This window comes from Anser cygnoides, chromosome W, assembly GCF_040182565.1.
Source record: "Anser cygnoides isolate HZ-2024a breed goose chromosome W, Taihu_goose_T2T_genome, whole genome shotgun sequence".
Classification (NCBI taxonomy): domain Eukaryota; kingdom Metazoa; phylum Chordata; class Aves; order Anseriformes; family Anatidae; genus Anser; species Anser cygnoides.
Window position 1 is genome coordinate 8,070,824 of NC_089911.1, and position 25,124 is coordinate 8,095,947.

Below are 25,124 nucleotides of genomic sequence, written 5' to 3' on the forward strand. Positions count from 1 at the left end.
GGTTCAAGGGGGGGGTTGGGGGTGGTGGGGGGTCCGGGGGGCCCAGAGGGTTTTTTTTTTGGGGGGGGGGGGTCAAGGGAAGATCCGGGGGGGGGGCAAAAGTTTTGGGGGCGGGGGGGGGCAAAGGGGGGGGGGTTGAGGGAGCCGGGGGGGGGTCCCAAAGGGAAATTTTGGGGGGGGGGGGATCAATGGGGGGTCTGGGGGGGCCCCGAAGGGGGTTTTGGGGTGGGGGGAGGTCCTGGGGGGGGTCTTGGGGGTTCGGGGGGTCCCAAAAGGGTTTTTTTGGGGGTGGGGGGGCAAAGGGGGGTCCTGGGGGGGTTTGGGAGTGTCTGAAAGGGGGGGTTGAGGGGGTCTGGGGGGGCCCAAAGGGGTTTTTTTGGGGGGGGGGGGGGGGTCCCAAAGGGGTTGTTTTGGGGGGGGGGGGTCTGAGGGGGTCCGGGGGGGCCCAAAGGGGGATTTTGAGGGGGGGCTCCTGGAGGGGGGGGGGGGTCTCAAGGGGGGTGGCTTTGAGGGGGGTCCTAAAAGGGGGGCATGGAGGAGGGTGGGGGCTCATGGGGGGGGCCGGTGGGGTCCCATAATTATGGGGGGTTCTGTGATAATTGGGGGGTCCCATGTTGGGGGGGCATAATTATGGGGGGGGGGGCCATAATTAAGGGGGGGGGCAATATCCTGGGGGGGTCCCTTTGGGGGGTTCCTGCAGGGACGAGACACGAGGGAGGGACTCGGGGGTCCTGTTTTTTTTGGGGGGGGGGGGCTTTTTTCCTTTGGGGGGGGGTCCCGGTTGGGGGTGCCCCCCCCCTTATTGTGTGCCCCCCCCCCCGCCCCCCCCCCCCAGGCGCCATGCCGCTGGCCCGCAGCGTCTCGGTGAGCTCCCTGCCGGGGCTGGAGGACTGGGGGGCCCCCCGAAAACGCCATCCTCTTCGAGGTCGCCTGGGAGGTGGCCAACAAAGGTGACCCCCGCGGACCCCCCCCGGCGAACCCCCCTCGCCCCCCCCCGTGACCCCCCCCCCCCCCCCCAAAATCCCGGCTGTCCCAAAATCCCTCGCGAAAAGGAGCCCCCCCCCCCCCCCCCCCAAGGGGCACCCCCGGTGTCCCACAATGCACCGAGTCCCCGGGGGGGGGCACCAAAATACGCGGGGGGCACCCAAAATACACCTGGGGGGGTTGTGGGTGCCCCCCCCCCGATTTATTTTGGGTGCCCCCCCATCGGTGTGTCCCCCTCCCCCATTTATCCCCAAATTCCCCCCCCCCCCCCCAGGGAATATTTGGGTGCCCCCCCCCAGCATTCTGGGACCCCCCCCATGTCCCCCCCCCCCCAAAAAAAATCTTCCCCGTGCCCCCCCCCCCAATTTATTTTGGGTGCCCCCCCCCATTTCATGCTACAATGTCACCCCCCACGTCCCCCCCCCACTGCATTTTAGGCGCCCCCCAGCCCCATTTCACCCCCCCATATCCCCCCCGTGCCCCCCCCCCCAAATTTTTTTCCCCCTAATGACCCCCCCAGCCCCCCCCCCATTATATTTTGTTGTATTTTGAGTGCCCCCCCCTTGTTATACACTATAATATCCCCCCCAAATCCCCTCCCAGTGCAGTTTGGGCACCCCCAGCCCCATTTCACCCCCCCATATCCCCCCCGTGCCCCCCCCCCAAATTTTTTTCCCCCTAATGACCCCCCGGGCCCCCCCCCCCCCAGTTTATTTTGGTGTATTTTGGGTGCCCCCCCCCCATTTGATGCTGAGATTTCTCCCCCCATCCCTCTCCCAAATCCCATCCCAGTCCACTTAAGGCAGCCCCCAGCCCCATTTAACCCCCCATATCCCCCCCGTGCCCCCCCCCCCCAAAAAAAAATCCCCCCCAAATAACCCCCCCCGGGCCCCCCCCCAGTTTATTTTGCTGTATTTTGGGTGCCCCCCCCCATTTGATGCTGAGATTTGTCCCCCCATACCCCTCTAAATCCCCTCCCAGTGCAGTTTGGGCACCCCCCAGCCCCCTTTCACCCCCCCCCATATCCCCCCCTGTGCCCCCCCCCCCCCAAATTTTTTTCCCTGTAATGACCCCCCGGGCCCCCCCCCCAGTTTATTTTGGTGTATTTTGGGTGCCCCCCCCCATTTGATGCTGAGATTTCTCCCCCCATCCCTCCCCCAAATCCCCTCCCAGTCCGCTTTAGGCAGCCCCCAGCCCCATTTAACCCCCCATATCCCCCCCGTGCCCCCCCCCCAATTTTTTTTCCCCATTAACGCCCCCCCCGTGCCCCCCCCGCAGTGGGGGGCATCTACACGGTGCTGCAGACCAAGGCGCGGGTGACGGCGGACGAATGGGGGGAGGGCTACGTCCTGGTGGGCCCCTACGTGGAGAGCAGCGTGCGCACCCAGGTGGAGCTGCTGGACCCCCCAGCCCGCCCTGCGCCGCACCCTGGCCGCCATGAACGCCCAGGGGTGTAAGGTGGGGGGGGACATGGCGGGGGGGGGGTTAAATTGGAGGGGGGGCGTTAAAGTCGGGGGGCGGGGTATGGGGTCGCCAAGGGGGAAATGGAGGGTATGGGGTGGTTAAAGGGGGAATGGGGGGAGTGGGGGGTCAAGGGGGGGCACATGGGTGAGATGTTTGAGGGGGGGGGGGCTAAAGTGGGGGGGACCTCGTGGGGGGGGTTTAAATTGGGGGGGGGCGTTAAAGTTGGGGGGGGGGGCAGGGTATGGGGTCGCCAAGGGGGGAATGGGGTGGTTAAAGGGGGGAATGGGGAGGAAGGGGGGTCAAGGGGGGAGTGGGGGGTCAAGGGGGGCACACAGCAGTGGGATGTTTAAGGTGGGGGGGGACATCGTGGGGGGGGGTTAAATTGGAGGGGGGGGCGTTAAAGTTGGGGGGGGCAGGGTATGGGGTCGCCAAGGGGGAAATGGGGGGATATGGGGTCGTCAAAGGGGACAATGGGAGTTAATGGGGGGAGTGGGGGTCAAGGGGGGGACACACACGTGGGGACAGGGTCTTTGGGGGGGGGCACATGGTGCTTAAGGGAGGGGTTATAGGGTTAGGGTCATTAAGGGGGGGAAATAGGGTCAGGGTCATCAAAGGGGGGGGGAAATGGGGTCAGGGTCTGGGGGGGGAATGGGGACAACCTTGGGGAATGGGGTCCCAATGTGGGGGGGGGCACAGGGGCAGAATGTTCAAGGGGGGGCACAGGGTGCTTAAAGGGTGGGGGCATATGGGGTCAGTGTCAGTAAGGGGGGGGGGAATAGGGTCAGGGTCACCAAGGGGGGAAATGGGGTCAGGGTCTTTGGGGGGGGGGATAGGGATGCACATAGGGACGGGGTCCCAAGGGGGGGGGACAAAGGGACAGAATTTTCAAATGGGGGGGGGGTGGGACAGGGATGCGCACGGGGATAGGGTGCCCAAGGGGTGGGGGGATATGGGGTCAGGGTCATTAAGGGGGGGGAAACGGGGTCAGGGTCACCAAGGGGGGGAATGGGGACAAATATGGGGACAGGGGTGCCAAGGGGGGGGGGCACAGGGGCAGAATATTCAAGGGGGGGGACACACGGGGATAGGGTCTTCGGGGGGGGGCACAGGGTGCTTATGGGGTTGGGGAGATATGGGGTCGGGGGGGGGGGCAAATAGGGACGCACACAGGGACAGGGCCCCCAAGGGGTGTTTGGGGGCACCCAGGGACACGGGGGGGGGGGATTGTGGGGCCTGGGGGGGGCTCAGGGACCTTACAGCACCCGTGGGTGGGGGTGACCCGTCAGTGCCCCTCCCCTCGCGCGCGTGGGGGCTATTTTTAGCTCCCGGCTCAAATTCCGTCCCCCCGCCCCCGTGCGGGAAAGGGCAGAAAAGGTCACGGCCCCCCCCCCCATCCGGGCCCCCCCCCGGCTGCCCCCCCCACAGCAGTTGTGTCCTGGGGGGTAGGAATGGATTTGGGGGGGGGATTTTAACCCCTTCTGGGGGGATCCCGTCCGTTTGGGGGGGGGATCCTGAAGCCTTTTGGGGAGTATTAGCCCGTTTTGGGGAAATATTAACCAATTTGGGGGAGTTTTAGCCCATTTGGGGGGAGTATTAGCTCGTTTTGGGCAAGTATGAGTGAATTTAGGGGGGTTTTAGGTTATTTGGGGGAGTATTAGATCATTTTGGGGGAATATTAGCCTTTTTTAGGGGGGGTTAGCCCATTTGGGGGAGTTTTAGCCCATTTTGGCAAAGTATTAGCCAATTTGGGGGAAATACTAGCCCATTTGGGGGCAGCATTAGCCCATTTTGGGGAGTTTTAGGTTACTTGTGGGGAGTATTAACCAATTTGGGGGAGTTTTAGCCCATTTGGGGGAGTATTAGCCTGTTGGGGGGAGCATTAGCTCACTTTTGGGCAAGTACTAGCCAATTTGGGGGAGTTTTAGGTTATTTGGGGGAGTATTAGGCCATTTTGGGGGAATAGTAGCCCATTTTGGGGGAATAGTAGCCCATTTGGGGGGAGTTTTAGCCCATTTGGGGGAGTTTTAGCCCATTTGGGCAAAACATTAGCCAATTTTGGGGAGTTTTAGACCATTTTGGGGGAGTATTAGCTAAATTGGGGGAGTTTTAGCCCCTTTGGGGGGAGCATTAGCCCATTTGGGGGAAATATTAGCCAATTTGGGGCAGTTTTAGGTTATTTGGGGGAGTATTAGCCCATTTTGGGGGAATATTAGCCAAATTGAGGGAATATTAGCCCATTTGGTGGAGTATTAGCCTGTTTGGGGGGAGCATTAGCCCGTTTTGGCGAAGTCTTAGCCAACTTTGGGGAGGTTTAGGCCATTTTGGGGAAGTATTAGCCAACTTTGGGGAGTTTTAGCCCATTCTGGGGAAATATTAGTCCATTTTGGGGAAGTATTAGCCAATTCGGGGTAGATCCAGGCCATTTCAGGGAAGCATTACCCTGTTGTGGGGGCGTTAGCCCATTTTGGGGAAGTATTATCCGATTTGGGGGGAGTAGTAGCCAATTTGGGGGAGTAGTGGCTAGTTTTGCTGATCATTGGCCCATTTTGGGGAGCATTAATCCATTTCGGGGAGACTTAACTAATTTCAGAGAGTATAAGCCCATTTTATAAACTCCTTTTGGGCTGCAGGAACCTATTTTAGGATCCCCATTCATTCATTTTGGGTGACTTAACCCAATTTTGCTATCAATTACCCCGTTTTTACAGTTCACTAACTGATTTGTGGGGGGTCGCAAACTCATTTTTGGGGTCCGTTAAGCCATCAGTGGGGGCATTAACCCATTTTTGGGGTCTGTTAACCCATTTTAGGGCCCTGTTAACCCATTTTAGGGTCCCATTAACCCATTTTAGGGCCCCATTAACCCATCAGCAGGCCATTAACCCATTGCTGGGGGCATTAACCCATTTTAGGGTTTCATTAACCCATTTTTAACCCATTGGCGGGCCATTAACCAATTTTGGGGCTCCATTAACCCATTTTTGGGGGCATTAACCCATTTTAGGGTTCCATTAACCCATTTTAGGGCCCCATTAACCCATCAGCGGGCCATTAACCCATTTTGGGGCGCCGTTAACCCATTTTAGGGCCCTGTTAACCCATTTTTGCGGGCGTTAACCCATTTTAGGGTCCTGTTAACCCATCCACACGGGCATTAACCCAATTTTGGGGTCAGTTAACCCATTGTTGGGGGGCATTAACCCATTTTTGGGGTCCGTTAATCCATTTTAGGCCCCTGTTAACCCATTTTGGGGGGCATGACACCGTTTTAGGGCCCCGTTAACCCATTTTGAGGCCCATTGACCCGGCCCTTCCAGCATCCCCCTATACCCACGCAGACATTTTGGGGCGCGACGGGGGCGTTTTGGGCTTGCTAACCCTTTTGGGGTGCCTGTTTTGGGGTGCAGGTGCATTTCGGGCGCTGGCTGATCGAGGGGAGCCCGGCCGTGGTGCTCCTGGACGTGGGGGCGACCGCCTGGAGCCTGGAGCGCTGGAAGGGGGAGCTGTGGGAGAGCTGCGCCATCGGCATCCCCTGGTACGACCGCGAGGCCAACGACGCCGTCCTCTTCGGCTTCCTCGTCGCCTGGTTCCTCGGGGAGGTGGGTTTTGGGGTCCCTTAGGGGGTTTTGGGGTCCCTTAGGGGGTTTTGAGGGGCCCTTAGGGGGTTTTGGGGTCCCTTAGGGGGTTTTGAGGGGCCCTTAGGGGGTTTTGGGCATCTTTTGGTGGGTTTGGAGTGCCCTAGTACGGCCACGAGGCCAATGACGCCATCCTCTTCGGCTTCCTCGGGGAGGTGGGTTTTGGGGTCCCTTAGGGGGTTTTGGGGTCCCTTAGGGGGTTTTGGGGTCCCTTAGGGGGTTTTGGGGTCCCTTAGGGGGTTTTGAGGGGCTCTTAGGGGATTTTGGGCATCTTTTGGTGGGTTTGGAGTGCCCTGGTACAGCCACGAGGCCAATGACGCCGTCCTCTTCGGCTTCCTCGGGGAGGGGGTTTTGGGGTCCCTTAGCGGGTTTTGGGGTCTCTTATGGGGGTTTTGGGTCCCTTAGGGGGTTTTGAGGGGCCCTTAGGGGATTTTGGGCATCTTTTGGTGGGTTTGGAGTGCCCTGGTACGGCCACGAGGCCAATGATGCTGTCTTCTTCGGCTTCCTCATTGCATGGTTCCTCGGGGAGGTGGGTTTTGGGGTCCCTTAGGGGGCTTTGGGGTCCCTTAGGGGGTTTTGAGGTCCCTTAGAGGGTCTTGAGGGGCCCTTAGGGGATTTTGGGCATCTTTTGGTGGGTTTGGAGTGTCCTGGTACGACCGCAAGGCCAATGACGCCGTCCTCTTCGGCTTCCTCGGGGAGGTGGGTATCGGGGTCCCTTAGGGGGTTTTGGGGTCCCTTAGGGGGTTTTGGGGTCCCTTAGGGGGTTTTGGGGTCTCTTAGGGGGGTTTAGGGTCCGTTAGGGGGTTTTGAGGGGCCCTTAGGGGATTTTGGGCATCTTTTGGTGTGTTTGGAGTGCCCTGGTACAGCCACAAGGCCAATGATGCCGTCTTCTTCGGCTTCCTCATTGCATGGTTCCTCGGGGAGGTGGGTTTTGGGGTCCCTTAGGGGGTTTTGGGGTCCCTTAGGGGATTTTAGGGTCCCTTAGGGGGTTTTGAGGGGCCCTTAGGGGGTTTGGGGCATCTTTTGGTGGGTTTGGAGTGTTCTGGTATGACCACGAGGCCAATGACGCCGTCCTCTTCGGCTTCCTCGTCGCCTGGTTCCTCGGGGAGGTGGGTTTTGGGGTCCCTTAGGGGGTTTTGGGGTCCCTTAGGGGGTTTTTGGGGTCCCTTAGGGGGTTTTGAGGGGCCCTTAGGGGATTTTGGGCATCTTTTGGTGGGTTTGGAGTGCCCTGGTACAGCCACGAGGCCAATGATGCCGTCCTCTTCGGCTTCCTCGGGGAGGGGGTTTCGGGGTCCGTTAGGGGTTTTGGGGTCTCTTATGGGGGATTTGGGTCCCTTATGGGGTTTTGAGGGGCCCTTAGGGGATTTTGGGCATCTTTTGCTGGGTTTGGAGTGCCCTGGTACGGCCACGAGGCCAATGATGCTGTCTTCTTCGGCTTCCTCATTGCATGGTTCCTCGGGGAGGTGGGTTTCGGGGTCTCTTAGGGGGTTTTGGGGTCCCTTAGTGGGTTTTGGGGTCCCTTAGGGGGTTTTGAGGGGCCCTTAGGGGGTTTGGGGCATTTTTTGGTGGGTTTAGAGTGCCCTGGTACAGCCATGAGGCCAATGACGCCGTCCTCTTCGGCTTCCTCATCATTCCTCAGGGAGGTGGGTTTTGGGGTCCCTTAGGGGGTTTTGAGGTCCCTTAGGGGGTTTTGAGGGGCCCTTAGGGGGTTTGGGCATCTTTTGGTGGGTTTGGAGTGCCCTGGTATGGCCATGAGGCCAATGACGCCGTCCTCTTCGGCTTCCTCATCGCCTGGTTCCTCGGGGATGTGGGTTTTGGGGTCCCTTAGGGGCTTTTGGGGTCCCTTAGGGGCTTTTGGGGTCCCTTAGGGGGTTTTGAGGGGCCCTTAGGGGATTTTGGGCATCTTTTGGTGGGTTTGGAGTGCCCTGGTACAGCCACAAGGCCAATGATGCCATCTTCTTCGGCTTCCTCATTGCATGGTTCCTCGGGGAGGTGGGTTTTGGGGTCCCTTAGGGGTTTTGGGGTCCCATAGGGGGTTTTGGGGTCCCTTAGGAGGTTTTGAGGGGCCCTTAGGGGGTTTGGGCATCTTTTGGTGGGTTTGGAGTGCCCTGGTACGGCCACGAGGCCAATGACGCCGTCCTCTTCGGCTTCCTCGTCGCCTGGTTCCTCGGGGAGGTGGGTTTTGGGGTCCCTTAGGGGGTTTTGGGGTCCCTTAGGGGCTTTTGAGGTCCCTTAGGGGGTTTTGAGGGGCCCTTAGGGGGTTTGGGCATTTTTTGGTGGGTTTGGAGTGTTCTGGTATGGCCACGAGGCCAATGACGCCGTCCTCTTCGGCTTTCTCATTGCATGGTTCCTCGGGGAGGTGGGTTTTGGGGTCCCTTAGGGGGTTTTGGGGTCCCTTAGGGGCTTTTGAGGGGCCCTTAGGGGGTTTGGGCATTTTTTGGTGGGTTTGGAGTGCCCTAGTACGGCCACAAGGCCAATGATGCCGTCTTCTTCGGCTTTCTCATTGCATGGTTCCTCGGGGAGGTGGGTTTTGGGGTCCCTTAGTGGGTTTTGGGGTCCCTTAGGGGGTTTTGAGGGGCCCTTAGGGGGTTTTGAGGGGCCCTTAGGGGGTTTTGGGCATCTTTTGGTGGGTTTGGAGTGCCCTGGTACGGCCACAAGGCCAATGATGCCGTCTTCTTCGGCTTTCTCATTGCATGGTTCCTCGGGGAGGTGGGTTTTGGGGTCCCTTAGGGGGTTTTTGGGGTCCCTTAGGGGGTTTTGAGGGGCCCTTAGGGGATTTTGGGCATCTTTTGGTGGGTTTGGAGTGCCCTGGTACGGCCACGAGGCCAATGACGCCGTCCTCTTCGGCTTCCTCGTCGCCTGGTTCCTCAGGGAGGTGGGTTTTGGGGTCTCTTAGGGGGTTTTGGGGTCCCTTAGTGGGTTTTGGGGTCCCTTAGGGGCTTTTGGGGTCCCTTAGAGGGTTTTGAGGGGCCCTTAGGGGGTTTGGGGCATCTTTTGGTGGGTTTGGAGTGTCCTGGTACGACCGCGAGGCCAATGACGCCGTCCTCTTCGGCTTCCTCGGGGAGGTGGGTTTTGGGGTCCCTTAGGGGGTTTCGGGGTCCCTTAGTGGGTTTTGGGGTCTCTTAGGGGGTTTTAGGGTCCCTTAGGGGGTTTTGAGGGGCCCTTAGGGGATTTGGGGCATCTTTTGGTGGGTTTGGAGTGTCCTGGTACGACCGCAAGGCCAATGACGCCGTCCTCTTCGGCTTCCTCATCACCTGGTTCCTCGGGGAGGTGGGTTTTGGGGTCTCTTAGGGGGTTTTGGGGTCCCTTAGGGGCTTTTGGGGTCCCTTAGGGGGTTTTGAGGGGCCCTTAGGGGGTTTGGGGCATCTTTTGGTGGGTTTGGAGTGTCCTGGTACGACCGCGAGGCCAATGACGCCGTCCTCTTCGGCTTCCTCGGGGAGGTGGGTTTTGGGGTCCCTTAGGGGGCTTTGGGGTCCCTTAGGGGCTTTTGGGGTCCCTTAGGGGGTTTTAGGGTCCCTTAGGGGGTTTTGAGGGGCCCTTAGGGGGTTTGGGGCATTTTTTGGTGGGTTTAGAGTGCCCTGGTACAGCCACGAGGCCAACGACGCCGTCCTCTTCGGCTTCCTTGTCGCCTGGTTCCTCGGGGAGGTGGGTTTTGGGGTCCCTTAGGGGATTTGGGTGTCCTTTAGGGGGTTTTGGGGGTCCCCAGGGCAGTTTAGGGTTCTCCAGGGGGATTTGGGGTGTCCTGGTATGAGAGGGAGATCGATGATGCCCTCTTCTTTGGCATCCTCATTGCCTGGTTCCTCGGAGGGGTGGATTTTGGGGTCCCTTAGAGGGTTTTGGGGTCCCTTAGGGGGTTTTGGGGGTCCCCAGTGGGACTATGGGGGGGTCTTGGAGTGCCCTGGGGGGTGTTAGGGGTGTCCAGGGGGACCCCAGAGAGGATTTGGGGGCCCTGGGGAAGATTTAGGGATCTTGTGTGGGGTTTGCAGGCCCCATGGAGGATTTAGGGCTCCCTGGTGGCGTTTCGGGGCCACCCCTATGAGGATTTAGGGATCCTGTGTGGAGTTTGTAGGCCCCATGGAGGATTTTGGGATCCTGTGTGGGGTTTGGGGGCTGTCCTTGCGATGATTTAGGGATTCTGTGTAGGGTTTGCAGGCCCCAGGGAGAATTTAGGGATCTTGTATGGGGTTTATTGGCCATCCTCGTGAGGATTTAGGGATCCCTAGTGGGGTTTTCAGGCCCCAGACAGGATTTAGGGATCCTGTGAGGGGTTTGGGGGCCATTCCTGTGAGGATTTAGGGATCCTGTGTGGGGTTTGGGGGCCATTCCTGTGAGGATTTAGGGATCCTGTGAGGGGTTTGGGGGCCATTCCTGTGAGGATTTAGGGATCCTGTGTGGGGTTTGGGGGCCATTCCTGTGAGGATTTAGGGATCCTCTGTGGGGTTTGCAGGCCCCATGGAGGATTTAGGGCTCCCTGGTGGGGTTTGGGGGCCATCCCTGGGAAGATTTAGGAATCCTGTGTAGAGTTTGTAGGCCCCATGGAGGATTTTGGGATCCTGTGTGGGGTTTGGGGCTGTCCCTGCGATGATTTAGGGATTCTGTGTAGGGTTTGCAGGCCCCAGGGAGAATTTAGGGATCTTGTATGGGGTTTATTGGCCATCCTCGTGAGGATTTAGGGATCCCTAGTGGGGTTTTCAGGCCCCAGACAGGATTTAGGGATCCTGTGAGGGGTTTGGGGGCCATTCCTGTGAGGATTTAGGGATCCTGTGTGGGGTTTGGGGGCCATTCCTGTGAGGATTTAGGCATCCTGTGTGGGGTTTGGGGGCCCTGTGGAGGATTTAGGGCTCCCTCGTGTGGTTCGGCTGTGCCGGGGGCGCTTCTTTGTATGGTTTCGGGGGTCCCCACGTTCTTGGGGGGCCTTTGGGACCCACGGGGGGTTCTGCGGGCAGTTCGCAGCGCAGAGCGAGGGGCACCCCTTCATCGTGGGCCACTTCCACGAGTGGCTGGCGGGGCTGGGCCTGGTGCTGTGCCGGGCGCGGCGCCTGCCCGTGGCCACCATCTTCACCACCCACGCCACCCTGCTGGGCCGCTACCTCTGCGCCGGCAGCGTCGACTTCTACAACAACCTGCAGAACGTGAGGAGGGGGGATTCGGGGGGGGGGTGGGGTGGGGGGGGTTGTGGGGGGGATATGGGGACGGGGGATGGGGGGGGGGATATGGGGGGGATATGGGGATGGGGGTATGGGGGGGGATATGGGGATGTGGGGGGGATATGGGGATGGGGGTATGGGGGGGATATGGGGATGGGGGGTATGGGGGGGATATGGGGATGGGGGGTGTGGGGGGGGATATGGGGATGGGGGGGATATGGGGATGGGGGTATGGGGGGGATATGAGGATGGGGGGTATGGGGGGATATGGGGATGTGGGGGGGATATGGGGATGGGGGGTATGGGGGGGGATATGGGGATGTGGGGGGATATGGGGATGGGGGTATGGGGGGGGGATATGAGGATGGGGGGTATGGGGGGGATATGGGGATGTGGGGGGATATGGGGATGGGGGGTATGGGGGGGGATATGGGGATGTGGGGGGGATATGGGGATGGGGGTATGGGGGGGGATATGGGGATGTGGGGGGGATATGGGGATGGGGGTATGGGGGGGGATATGAGGATGGGGGGTATGGGGGGGATATGGGGATGTGGGGGGGATATGGGGATGGGGGGTATGGGGGGGGATATGGGGATGTGGGGGGGATATGGGGATGGGGGGTATGGGGGGGGGATATGGGGATGTGGGGGGGATATGGGGATGGGGGTATGGGGGGGGGATATGGGGATGGGGGGTATGGGGGGGATATGGGGATGTGGGGGGATATGGGGATGGGGGGTATGGGGGGGATATGGGGATGTGGGGGGGATATGGGGATGGGGGGTATGGGGGGGGGGATATGGGGATGTGGGGGGGATATGGGGATGGGGGTATGGGGGGGGATATGAGGATGGGGGGTATGGGGGGGATATGGGGATGTGGGGGGGATATGGGGATGGGGGGTATGGGGGGGGATATGGGGATGTGGGGGGGATATGGGGATGGGGGTATGGGGGGGATATGAGGATGGGGGGTATGGGGGGGATATGGGGATGTGGGGGATATGGGGATGGGGGGTATGGGGGGGGGATATGGGGATGTGGGGGGATATGGGGATGGGGGTTATTGGGGGGGATATGGGGATGGGGGGGATATGGGGATGGGGGTATGGGGGGGAATATGGGGATGTGGGGGGGATATGGGGATGGGGGTATGGGGGGGGATATGGGGATGGGGGTATGGGGGGGATATGGGGATGGGGGGATATGGGGATGGGGGGTATTGGGGGGGCATATGGGGATGGGGGGGATATGGGGATGGGGGATGTGGGGGGGATATGGGGATGTGGGGGGGATATGGGGATGGGGGGGATGGGGGGGATATGGGGATGGGGGATGTGGGGGGGATATGGGGATGGGGGGTATGGGGGGGATATGGGGATGGGGGGTATGGGGGGGGATATGGGGATGGGGGGGATATGGGGATGGGGGTATGGGGGGGATATGGGGATGTGGGGGGGATATGGGGATGGGGGTTATTGGGGGGCATATGGGGATGGGGGGGATATGGGGATGGGGGTATGGGGGGGAATATGGGGATGTGGGGGGGATATGGGGATGGGGGGATGGGGGGGATATGGGGATGGGGGGTGTGGGGGGGATATGGGGATGTGGGGGGGATATGGGGATGGGGGGTATGGGGGGGATATGGGGATGGGGGGTATGGGGGGGGATATGGGGATGTGGGGGGGATATGGGGATGGGGGTATGGGGGGGGGATATGAGGATGGGGGGTATGGGGGGGATATGGGGATGTGGGGGGGATATGGGGATGGGGGGTATGGGGGGGGATATGGGGATGTGGGGGGGATATGGGGATGGGGGTTATTGGGGGGGGATATGGGGATGGGGGGGATATGGGGATGGGGGTATGGGGGGAATATGGGGATGTGGGGGGGATATGGGGATGGGGGTATGGGGGGGATATGGGGATGGGGGTATGGGGGGGATATGGGGATGGGGGGGGATATGGGGATGGGGGGTATTGGGGGGGCATATGGGGATGGGGGGGGATATGGGGATGGGGGATGTGGGGGGGATATGGGGATGTGGGGGGGATATGGGGATGGGGGGTATGGGGGGATATGGGGATGGGGGGTATGGGGGGGGATATGGGGATGGGGGGGATATGGGGATGGGGGTATGGGGGGGATATGGGGATGTGGGGGGGATATGGGGATGGGGGTATGGGGGGGGATATGGGGATGGGGATATGGGGGGGAATATGGGGATGTGGGGGGGATATGGGGATGGGGGGGATGGGGGGGATATGGGGATGGGGGATGTGGGGGGGATATGGGGATGGGGGGTATGGGGGGGGATATGGGGATGGGGGGATATGGGGATGGGGGTATGGGGGGGATATGGGGATGTGGGGGGGATATGGGGATGGGGGATGTGGGGGGGATATGGGGATGGGGGTATGGGGGGGAATATGGGGATGTGGGGGGATATGGGGATGGGGGGTATGGGGGGGATATGGGGATTGGGGGGCGTGGGGGGGGGGTGGGGAGGGGGATCTTGGAGGGGTATGGGGGATATGGGGGAGATATAGGGATGGGGGATATGGGGAGGATATGGGGAGGGGGGATATGGAAGGGATATAGGGATGGGATGGGGGATGTGGGGGGGGTTATGGGGATGGGGGATATGGGGGGAATATGGGGACGGGGGATATGGGGGGGGATACAGGGATGGGGGATATGGAGGAAATGTATGTGGAGAGGAATCTACGGGGGGAGAAATTGGGGAGGTGGAGCCTTGGAGGGGGGAATTGGGGTGGGGGTCTTGGGGGGTATATGGGGAGGGGGATTATGGAGGGGGAACCTATGTGGGAGGGGGAAATCTATGTGGGGGGTGTCTGTGTAGGGGGAAACTGGGGAAGGGGGCTTGGGGGGAACCTGTGTAGGGGGGAAATGGGGACGGGGGGATTGGGGGTGGGGTCTTGGGGTGGGTTATGGGGGGAAGCACCCATGGGAAGGGCCGGAACCAACAGAGGGCGGAACCTGGTGCGAGGGCACCCGGGGCGGGGGGCACCTGAGGTGGGTGCACCCCAAGCCCCTGGGGGACCCGGAGGCTGGGGGGACCGCCGAAAATGGGGGCCGGGGGCTCCGGGACACGGTGCGAAGGCTGCCGGGACCCCCGGGACCCCCAGTGACCCCCCCCGCCCCGTGCCGCAGTTCGACGTGGACAAGGAGGCGGGCGAGCGGCAGATCTACCACCGGTACTGCCTGGAGCGCGCGGCCACCCACTGCGCCCACGTCCTCACCACCGTCTCCCACGTCACCGCCGCCGAGGCCGAGCACCTGCTCAAGAGGAAGCCTGGTGGGGACCCCCAGAGCCCCCCTGGGGGGTGGGGACCCCCAGAGCCCCCCGGGGAGTGGGGACCCCCACAAGTCCCCCCAAGGCCCCCACAGCGATGGGGACCCCCATGACCCTCCCCAAGGCCCCATGGCTCTCCCAAGGACCCCCTGAAGGCCCCCTGGGGGTGGGGACCCCCAGAGCCCCCCCGGGGGGTGGGGACCCCCATGAGTCCCCCCAATGCCCCCCACAGGGATGGGGACCCCCATGACCCTCCCCAAAGCCCCGTGGCCCTCCCAAGGTCCCCCTGAACCCCCCCGGGGGTGGGGACCCCCATGAACCCCCCCCCCCAAAGCCCTCCTGGGGGTGGGGACCCCCACGACTCCTCCCATGACCCCCCAAGACCCCACAACCCCTTCCACAAACCCATAGCCCCCCACCCCCCAAGACCCCACAACACCCCCCCTGGGTTCGGCGACCCCTCCTTGCCCCCCCTTGCCCCCCAGGTATGGGGACCCCCACGAACCCCCCAAGACCCCACAACACCCCCTGGGGATGGGGACCCCCACAACCCCCCCAAGACCCCACAACCCCCCTCCAAAACCCGAAAACCCCCCAAGACCCCACAACCCCACAACCCCCCTCCCTGCTTTTAGCCCCTACCCCCTTGCCCCCACCCGGGGGTCTCCCCTCACCATCCCCCCCTGTGTGCCCCCCCTTGCCCCCCCCAGACCTGGTGACCCCCAACGGGCTCAACGTGCGCAAGTTCTCGGCCATGCACGAGTTCCAGAACCTTCACGCCCAGAGCAAGGCGCGCGTGCAGGAGTTCGTCCGGGGGCACTTCTACGGGTGAGTTTTGGGGGGGGGGGGGACGCGCGACACCCCCAAATCGGGGGGCTGGGGGGCGTTGGGGGGGTTTGGAGGGGTTTCGGGGGGTTTCAGGGAGGTTTAGGGGTGCCTGGGAGGGGGTTTGGGTTCCTGGGAGGGGTTTTAGGGGGCTTTTTTGGGGGGTTGGGGGCTTCGGAGAGGGGTTTTGGGGTGTCGGGGGGGGTTGGGAGGATTTGGGGGGGCTTTTGGGGGGGTTGGGGGCTTCTGAGAGGGGTTTTGGGGGTGTGGGGGGTCTTGGGGGGGTTCAGGGCTCACAAAGGGGGGTTCAGGAGTTTGTCCGGGGGCACTTCTATAGGTGAGGATTTTTTGGGGGGGGGGGGGGGCGTTGGAGGGGGGTTGGGGGGGCGTTGGAGGGGTTTCGGGGGGGTTGGGGGGGGGGTTGGGGAGGTTTTGGCTCCTGGGAGGGGTTTTAGAGGGCTTTTTTGGGGGGTTGGGGCTTCAGAGAGGGGTTTTGGGGTGTTAGGGGGGGGTTGGGGGGGGTTAGGGGCCTTTGGGGGGGTTGGGAGGATTTGGGGGGCTCTTGGGGGGGGTTGGGGGCTGCTGAGAGGGGCTTTGGGGGTGTGGGGGCTTTTGGGGGGGTTCAGGGGCTCACAAAGGGCGGTTCAGGAGTTTGTCCGGGGGGCACTTCTATGGGTGAGGATTTTTTTTGGGGGGGGGACACGCGACACCCCAAATCGGGGGGCTGGGGGGCGTTGGAGGGGGGTTGGGGGAGTTTTAGGGGGGTTTCCAGGGGTTTTGGGGCTCCTGGGAGGGGTTTTAGGGGGCTTTTGGGGGGGGGGGTAGGGGAGGTTTAGGGGAGGGGCTTCTTGGAGGCGTTTTGGGGCTTCTTGGAGGGATTTTAGGGTTTCTCGGAGGGGTTTTGGGGTCTCTCAGAGGGGTTTTGGGGCTTCTCAGAGGGATTTTGGGGCTTCTTGGAGGGATTTTAGGGTTTCTTGGGGCATTTTTGGGGTTCTTGGGGGGATTTTGGGGGTTCTTGCAGGGATTTTGGGGTTTCAGGGTTTCTCGGAGGGGTTTCTGGTTTTTTGGGGGGTGGTTTTGGTGCTTCTTGGAGGCGTTTTGGGGCTTCTTGCGGGGCTTTGGGGCTTCTTAGAGGCATTTTGGGGTTTCTTGTGGGGCCTTGGGGCTTCTTGTGGGGTTTTGGGATTTCGGGGAGGGGTTATAAAGTTTCTTGGGGCATTTTTGGGGCTTCTTGGAGGCGTTTTGGGGCTTCTTGGAGGCGTTTTGGGGCTTCTTGGAGGCGTTTTGGGGCTTCTTGGAGGCGTTTTGGGGCTTCTTGGAGGGCTTTGGGGTTTCATGGGGAGGTTATAGGGTTTCTTGGAGGCGTTTTGGGGTTCCTCGGAGGTGTTTTGGTGCTTCTCGGAGACATTTTGGGGCTTCTAGTGGGGACTATGGAGCTTCTCGGAAGGGTTTCCGTGTTTCTTGGCGGGATTTTTGGGATCTGTCAGGGGTTTGGAGAGATCTGTTGGGGATTTTTGGGATCTGTTGGGGATTTTTGGGGGGTCTGTTGGGGATTTTTGGGATCTGTCGGGGGTTTGGGGGGGATCTGTTGGGGAATTTTGGGATCTGTCGGGGATTTTTCGGATCTGTCGGGGGTTTGGGGGGATCTGTCGTGGGTTTTGGGGATCTGTCGGGGATTTTGGGGATCTGTCGGGGGTTTGGGGATCTGTTGGGGATTTGGGGGGATCTCTTGGGGATTTGGGGGGATCTGTCGGAGATTTTTGGGATCTGTTGGGGGTTTTGGGGGTCTGTCGGGGATTTTGGGGATCTGTCGGGGGTTTGGGGGGGATCTGTCGGGGGATTTTGGGGATCTGTCGGGGATTTGGGGGATCTGTTGGGGATTTGGGGGATCTGTTGGGGGTTTTGGGATCTGTTGGGGATTTGGGGGGATTTGTCGGGGATTTTTGGGATCTGTTGGGGATTTTGGGGGATCTGTCGGGGTTTTTGGGGGTCTGTCGGGGTTTTTTGGGATCTGTGGGGGGTTTTGGGGGATCTGTTGGGGATTTTTGGGATCTGTTGGGGGATTTTGAGGTCTGTTGGGGGTTTTTGGGGATCTGTTGGGGTTTTTGGGGGTCTGCCGAGGATTTTTGGGGTCTCTCGGGGTTTTTTGGGATCTGTCGGGGGTTTTGGGGGGATCTGTCGGGGATTTTTGGGGATCTGTCGGGGGGTTTGGGGGGATCTGTCGGGGGTTTTGGGGGAATCTGTTGGGGAATTTTGGGATCTGTCGGGATTTTTGGGATTTGTTGGGAGTTTTTGGGATCTGTCGGGGGTTTGGGGGGTCTGTCAGGGTTTTTTTTGGATCTGTCGGGGGGTTTGGGGGTCTGTCGAGGATTTTTGGGATCTGTCAGGGTTTTTTGGGGTCTGTTGGGGTTTTTTGGGGTCTGTCGGGGGGTTTTGGGATCTGTCAGGGGTTTTGGGGGTCGGGGGTTTTTTGGGGATCTGTCAGGGGTTTGGGGGAGATCTGTCGGGGGATTTTTGGGATCTGTTGGGGGGTTGGGGGGGATCTGTTGGGGATTTTTGGGATCTGTTGGTGGGGTTGGGGATCTGTCGGGGGGTTTTGGAGTCTGTTGGGGTTTTTGGGGGTCTGTCAGGGATTTTTGGAATCTGTCAGGGGTTTTGGGGGTCTGTCGGGGTTTTTTGGGATCTGTTGGGGGTTTTGGGGTCTCTCGGGGATTTTTGGGATCTCTCGGGGTTTTTGGGGGGATCTGTCGGGGGTTTTTGGGGGGATCTGTTGGCGGTTTTTGGGGTCTGTTGGGGATTTTTGGGATCTGTCGGGGGTTTTTGGGGTCTGTCGGGGGTTTTTGGGGTCGGGGGTTTTTTGGGGATGTGTCGGGGATTTTTGGGATGTGTCGGGGTTTTTGGGATCTGACAGGGATTTTTTGGGGTCTGTCGGGGGGTTTTGGGATCTGTCGGGGTTTTTTGGGGTCTGGGGGCTGTGTGTGACGCCTCCCCCCCCCCCCCCCCCGTGCAGGCACCTGGACTTCGACCTGGACAAGACGCTCTTCTTCTTCATTGCGGGGCGCTACGAGTACTCCAACAAGGGCGCCGACATCTTCCTGGAGGCGCTGGCGCGGCTCAACTACCTGCTGCGGGTGGGGGCGCGGGGGGGGGACACCGGGGGGGGGACATGGGGGGACATCGGGGGGACATCAGGGAGGGGGACACCCGGGGGGGGACATCGGGGGGACATTGGGGGACATTGGGGTGGGGGGGACATCGGGGGGACACTACCTGCTGCGGGGGGGGGCTTGGGAGGGGGACACTGGGGGGGGACATCGGAGGGGGACATCGGGGTTGGGGGGACATCAGGGGACATCAGGGGGACATCAGAGAGGGGGACACCGGGGGGGGACATCGGGGAGACATTGGGGTGGAGGGGACACCTGGGGGGGACATCGGGGACATTGGGGTGGGGGGGACATCAGGGGGACATTGGGGACAGGGGGCACTCAGGGATGGGGAAGTGTTTGGGGACAGGGGGGTGTTTGGGGGCATGGGGGACACTGAGGGGCATGGGGGACATTTAGGGACAGGGACAACATTTGGGGACATGGGGGGCATTTGGGGACAGGGACGTTTGGGGACACGGGGGACATTTGGGGACGTGGGGGATATTTAGGGACAGGGGCAACATTTGGGGACATGGACACTGAGGGACATGGGGGTTATTTAGGGACATGGGGGACACTTGGGGACATGGGGACACTTGGGGACACAGGGGACATTTGGGGACAGGGACGTTTGGGGACACGGGGGACATTTGGGGACATGGGGGACATTTGGGGTCACAGAACATACTTGGGGCTGGGCCAGGAGGACATTCGCAGCCAGAAAGAAGGGGACGCTCGGGGATGGGGTGCCTCTAGGTCCCGGGGTGCCCTTTAGGGCTGGGGGGGGGACATTTGGGGACACGGGGGACATTTGGGGACACGTGCCGGTGCCCCCCCCCGCAGGTGAACGGCAGCGAGACGACGGTGGTGGCCTTCTTCATCATGCCGGCGCGCACCAACAACTTCAACGTCGAGTCCCTCAAGGGCCAGGCCGTGCGCAAGCAGCTCTGGTGAGACCCCCCCCATTGTCCCCTTGGGGACAGGGACACCCCCTGGTGTCCCCAACGCCCCCCCCTTTTTCCCCCCCCCTTTATTTTGGCTCCCCCCCCCCCCTTCCCACGCAGGGACACGGCCAACACGGTGAAGGAGAAATTCGGGAAGAAACTCTACGAGTCGCTGCTGGTGTAAGCGAGGCGGGGGCTTAGGGGGGACATCAGGGGGACACGAGGGGACGTTGGAGACCCCCAAAAATGTGGGGGGGGCCCCTCTGAAGTCATCCCCCCCCCCCCAGGGGGAACCTCCCCGACATGAACAAGATGCTGGACCGGGAGGACTTCACCATGATGAAGCGCGCCATCTTCGCCACCCAGGTGGGCTCTCTCGGGGGGGGGGGGGTTCTCCCTTTAATCCCAAACTTGGGGGGGCACCCGGGATCCCCGTGTGTCCCCCCCCCGTCCCCATTTGCGTCCCCGTTCCCCCCCCCCCGCCCCCATCCAGCGCCAGTCCTTCCCCCCCGTGTGCACCCACAACATGCTGGACGACGCCACCGACCCCATCCTCACCACCATCCGCCGCATCGGGCTCTTCAACAGCAGCAACGACCGCGTCAAGGTGACCTCGGGGGGGGGGCTCTGGGTTTTTTTGGGGGGGGGAGCTTTTGCTGACTGTGCCCCCCCCCCAGATCATCTTCCACCCGAGTTCCTGTCCTCCACCAGCCCCCTGCTGCCCGTCGACTACGAGGAGTTCGTGCGCGGCTGCCACCTCGGCGTCTTCCCCTCCTACTACGAGCCCTGGGGCTACACCCCCGGTACTGGGACCCCCCCTTTTTCCCCACAGCCCCCCCCCTACAGCTCAGGACCCCCCCCACACGCCGCTGAGCCCCCCCCCAATTTTTTTTTTTGTGTCCCCCCCCCCCCAAAGCTGAGTGCACCGTCATGGGCATCCCCAGCGTCTCCACCAACCTCTCGGGCTTCGGGTGCTTCATGGAGGAGCACATCGCCGACCCCTCGGCCTACGGTGAGCCTGCGGGGTCGGGGCTGTCCCCCTGTCCCCTTTGTCCCCCTTTCCTTTGTCCCCTTGTCCCCCTTTCCCTTGTCCCCTTGTCCCTTTGTCCCCCCGTCTCCTTATCCCCTTGTCCCCCTGTCCACTTGTCCCCCCATCCCCTTGTCCCCTTCTCCTCTTCTCCCCTCATCCCCGTTTTCTTGTTCCCTGTTCTTTGCCCCATTGTCCCCTTGTCCCATTGTCCCCTTGTCCCATTGTCCCCTTGTCCTTCTGTCCCTTGTCCCCTTGTCCTCCTGTTCCTGTCCTTTGTCCCCCCGTCCCTTGTCCTCCTGTCCTGTGTCCCCCTGTCCCTCATCCCCTTGTCCCCCCTGTCCCCCTGTCCCTTGTCCCCCTGTCCCTCATCCCATTGTCCCCCTGTCCCTCATCCCATTGTCCCCCTGTCCCTCATCCCTTTGTCCCCCTGTCCCTTGTCCTCCTGTCCCTCATCCCTTTGTCCTCCTGTACCCGTCCCCCTGTCCCTCATCCCATTGTCCTCCTGTCCCTCATCCCTTTGTCCTCCTGTCCCCGTCCCCCTGTCCCTCATCCCATTGTCCTCCTGTCCCTCATCCCTTTGTCCTCCTGTCCCTGTCCCCCTGTCCCTCATCCCTTTGTCCTCCTGTCCCTCATCCCATTGTCCCCGTCCCTTGTCCTCCTGTCCCTCATCCCATTGTCCCCGTCCCTTGTCCTCCTGTCCCTCATCCCATTGTCCCCGTCCCTTGTCCTCCTGTCCCTCATCCCATTGCCCTCTTGTCCCCCTGTCCCTCATCCCCTTGTCCCCCTGTCCCTCCCCCCCACCCCAAACCCCCTTACCCCCTCCCCCCCCCCACCCCCCATCCCTGACCACCCAAACTCCCCCCTCCCCACCTCCCCCTGCCCCCAAACCCCCAGCTTGGCGGCACCGGCACACATCCCCGTGGCCCCACATCCCCGTGTCCCCACGCCCCCGCGTCCCCACGCCCCCGTGTCCCCGTTTCCCCCCGCGCTCTGACCCTGTTCCCCCCCCCCCCAGGGATTTACATCGTGGACCGGCGATTCCGGGCGCCCGAGGAGTCGTGCGCGCAGCTCACCGCCTTCCTCTACGGCTTCTGCCAGCAGAGCCGGCGGCAGCGCATCGTGCAGCGCAACCGCACCGAGCGCCTCTCCGACCTCCTCGACTGGAAGTACCTGGGACGGGTGAGAGCCGGGGGGGGCCCTGGGGGGGGGCTTTGGAGGGGTCCTGGGGGGCTTTGGAGGGGTCCTGGGGGGATGAGGAGGGGACTGGGGGGCTTTGGAGGGGTCCTGGGGGGCTTTGGAGGGGCCCTGGGGGACTTTGGAGGGGTATGAGGGGGATATGGAGGGTCCTGGGGGGCTTTGGAAGGGTCCTGGGGGGCTTTGGAGGGGTACGAGGGGGATATGGAGGGTCCTGGGGGATGAGGAGGGGTCCTGGGGGGCTTTGGAGGGGTCCTGGGGGGATGAGGAGGGGTCCTGGAGGGATGAGGAGGGGTATGAGGGGGATATGGAGGGCTATGGAGGGGCTATGGAGGGGCCCTGGGGGGCTTTGGAGGGGCCCTGGGGGCCTTTGGAGGGGTACGAGGGGGATATGGAGGGTCCTGGGGGATGAGGAGGGGTCCTGGGGGGCTTTGGAGAGGTATGAGGGGGATATGGAGGGTCCTGGGGGGATGAGGAGGGGCCCTGGGGGGCTATGGAGGGGCCCTGGGGGGCTTTGGAGGGGTACGAGGGGGATATGGAGGGTCCTGGGGGGCTTTGGAAGGGTCCTGGGGGGCTTTGGAGGGGCCCTGGGGGGCTTTGGAGGGGTATGAGGGGGATATGGAGGGCCCTGGGGGGATGAGGAGGGGCCCTGGGGGGATGAGGAGGGGCCCTGGGGGGCTTTGGAGGGGTCCTGGGGGGATGAGGAGGGGACTGGGGGGCTTTGGAGGGGTCCTGGGGGGCTTTGGAGGGGCCCTGGGGGCCTTTGGAGGAGTACGAGGGGGATATGGAGGGTCCTGGGGGGCTTTGGAGGGGCCCTGGGGGGATGAGGAGGGGTCCGGGGGGGGTGAGGAGGGGCCCTGGGGGGCTTTGGAGGGGTATTAAGGGGATATGGAGGGTCCTGGGGGGATGAGGAGGGGCCCTGGGGGGATGAGGAGGGGTCCTGGGGAGCTCTGGAGGGGTCCTGGGGGGATGAGGAGGGGACTGGGGGGCTTTGGAGGGGTTCTGGGGGGCTTTGGAGGGGTCCTGGGGGGCTTTGGAGGGGTACGAGGGGGATATGGAGGGTCCTGGGGGGATGAGGAGGGGTCCTGGGGGGATGAGGAGAGGCCCTGGGGGGCTTTGGAGGGGCCCGGGGGGTCTTTGGAGGGGTATGAGGGGGATATGGAGGGTCCTGGGGGGATGAGGAGGGGTCCTGGGGGGGCTACAGAGGGGTCCCAGGGGGCCCCAAGGTCCTAAAGGAGGGCACTGGGCGGGGGGGGGGGGGGAGATTTTTGGGGTGTGGGGAGGATCCTGGGGGTCCCGGGAGGGATTTTTGGGGTCCGGGGGGGGTCCCTGGGGTCCGAAGGGGGTTCCCGGGGGTGCCAGGGGGGTTTCTGGGGGTCCCTGGGGGCATTTTTTGGGTCCTGGGGGGTTTCCTTGGGGTCCTGGGGGGGGGTTCCTGGGGGTTTCTGGGGGGATCCCTGGGGTCTGGAAGGAGTTCTGGGGTCCCAGGGGGGGTTCTTGGGGGTCTCGGGGGGGATTTTTGGGGTCCGGGGGGGGTCCCTGGGGTCCCCCGGGGGGGGGTTCCTGGGGGGGATTTTTGGGGTCCCAGGGGGGTTCCTGGGGGTCCCAGAGGGGCCCCGGGGGGCGGCTTTGGGGTCCTGGAGGGGGGGGTGTCGGGGTTACGAAGGGGAGGGGGGAGGGTGGGGGTCCCTGACCCTTGACCCCTGACCCTGATCCCTGACCCTTGACCCCTGACCCTGACCTTGGCCCCTGACCTTGACCCCTGACCTTGCCCCCAGTACTACACCTCCGCCCGCCGCATGGCGCTGGCCAAGGCCTTCCCCGAGCACTTCACCTACGAGCCCCCCGAGGCGGCCGCGGCGGTGAGCGACGGTGTCCCCAAGGGTCCCCTGGGGTCCCCTGGGGGTCCCTTGGGTGTCCCTGGGTGTAACTGGGTGTCCCCAAGTGTCCCCTGGGTGTCACTGGGTGTCACTGGGTGCCCCCTCGGTGTCCCCTGGGTGTCCCCAAGTGTCCCCTGGGTGTCCCTGAGTGTCCCCTGGGGGTCCCCGGGTGTCCCCTGGGTGTCCCCTGGGGGTCCCTGGGGTGTCCCTGGGTGTCACTTGGGTGTCCCCAAGTGTCCCCTGGGGGTCCCCAAGTGTCCCCGGGGGTCCCCTGGGGGTCCCCAAGTGTCCCTTGGGGGTCCCTGGGGTGTCCCTGGGTGTCCCCAGGTGTCCCCTGGGTGTCCCTGGAGTGTCACTGGGTGTAACTGGGTGTCCCCTGGGGGTCCCCAAGCGTCCCCTCGGTGTCCCCTCGGTGTCCCCTGGGTGTCCCCAAGTGTCCCCTGGGTGTCCCTGGGGTGTCCCTGGGTGTCACTGGGTGTCCACTCGGTGTCCCCTGGGTGTCACTGGGTGTCCCCTGGGTGTCCCCAGGTGTCCCCAAGTGTCCCCTGGGTGTCACTGGGTGTCACTGGGTGCCCCCTCGGTGTCCCTGGGTGTCCCCAGGTGTCCCCTGGGTGTCACTGGGTGCCCCCTCGGTGTCCCCTGGGTGTCCCCAAGTGTCCCCTGGGTGTCACCTTGTCCCCTGTGTGTTACTTGCGTGTCACTGGGTGTCCCCTGGGTGTCACTGGGTGTCCCCTGGGGGTCCCCAAGTGTCCCCTGGGTGCCCCCAAGTGTCCCCAGGGTGTCCCCTTGTCCCCTGTCCGTCCCTGTCTGTCCCTGTGGCGTCCCCCCACCCCCTTAACCCCCCCCCAAACCCCCCCAGCTGGGTGCCCCCCACCCCCAAAACCCCCTCAGGCGGTCACCCCACACCCCCCCACACCCCTCGAACCCCCCCAAAACCTCCCCAAACCCCCTCAGGTGGGGCCCCCCCCACCCCTTTAACCCCTCCTAACCCCCCCCCCCGACCCCCTCGCCCCCCCCCCAGGGCTTCCGCTACCCCCGCCCGGCCTCGGTGCCCCCCTCCCCGGCTCTCTCGCGCATCTCCAGCCCCCGGCACAGCGACGAGGAAGAGGAGGACGAGCGCTACGACGAGGAAGAGGAGGCCGCCAAGGACCGCGCCAACATCCGCCGCCCCCCCAGCCCCCTCGCCGCCCCCACCAGGAATTGAAGCTCCCGCTTTTTAGCCTGGGGGGGGGCCCCCAATATCAGCCCCCCCCCCCCCCCCCAAAAAAAAAACCAAAAAGCTACCCCCCTGCCAGCCCCACGGTGTGGGGTTCGGGGGATTGGGGGGGGGTCGAAGGTTATGGGGGGGGGCACGGGGGGGTCGAAGGTTATGGGGGGGGCACGGGGACCCCCTCTTTACCCTGTTCCCCCCCCAGGTACACGATTACTGGGGGGGGAGGGGATACCCTCTCTTTACCCTGCCCCCCCCCCAGGGGCATAGTTATTTGGGGGGGCCTGGGACCCCCCCCCAAGGTCTCAGTTATCGGGGGGGGCATGGGGACCCCCTCTT

The 25,124-nt window shown here is 62.7% G+C and overlaps 1 protein-coding gene across 1 annotated transcript; it reads left to right on the forward strand.

Moving 5' to 3' along the window:
- The first annotated feature begins 839 nt into the window (after positions 1-839).
- On the forward strand, positions 840-24,831 carry LOC136788644 (glycogen [starch] synthase, muscle-like). The gene is given in 17 exon segments (XM_066987248.1): positions 840-902; positions 904-950; positions 2,263-2,386; positions 2,388-2,442; positions 5,856-6,047; positions 11,030-11,215; positions 14,412-14,556; positions 15,264-15,381; positions 18,389-18,509; positions 19,371-19,477; positions 19,592-19,651; positions 19,759-19,837; positions 19,965-20,274; positions 20,388-20,483; positions 21,517-21,680; positions 23,474-23,557; positions 24,597-24,831. Coding segments are annotated over 17 exon segments (2,133 nt in total). The 5' UTR covers position 840; the 3' UTR covers positions 24,780-24,831.
- The last annotated feature ends 293 nt before the right edge of the window (positions 24,832-25,124 follow it).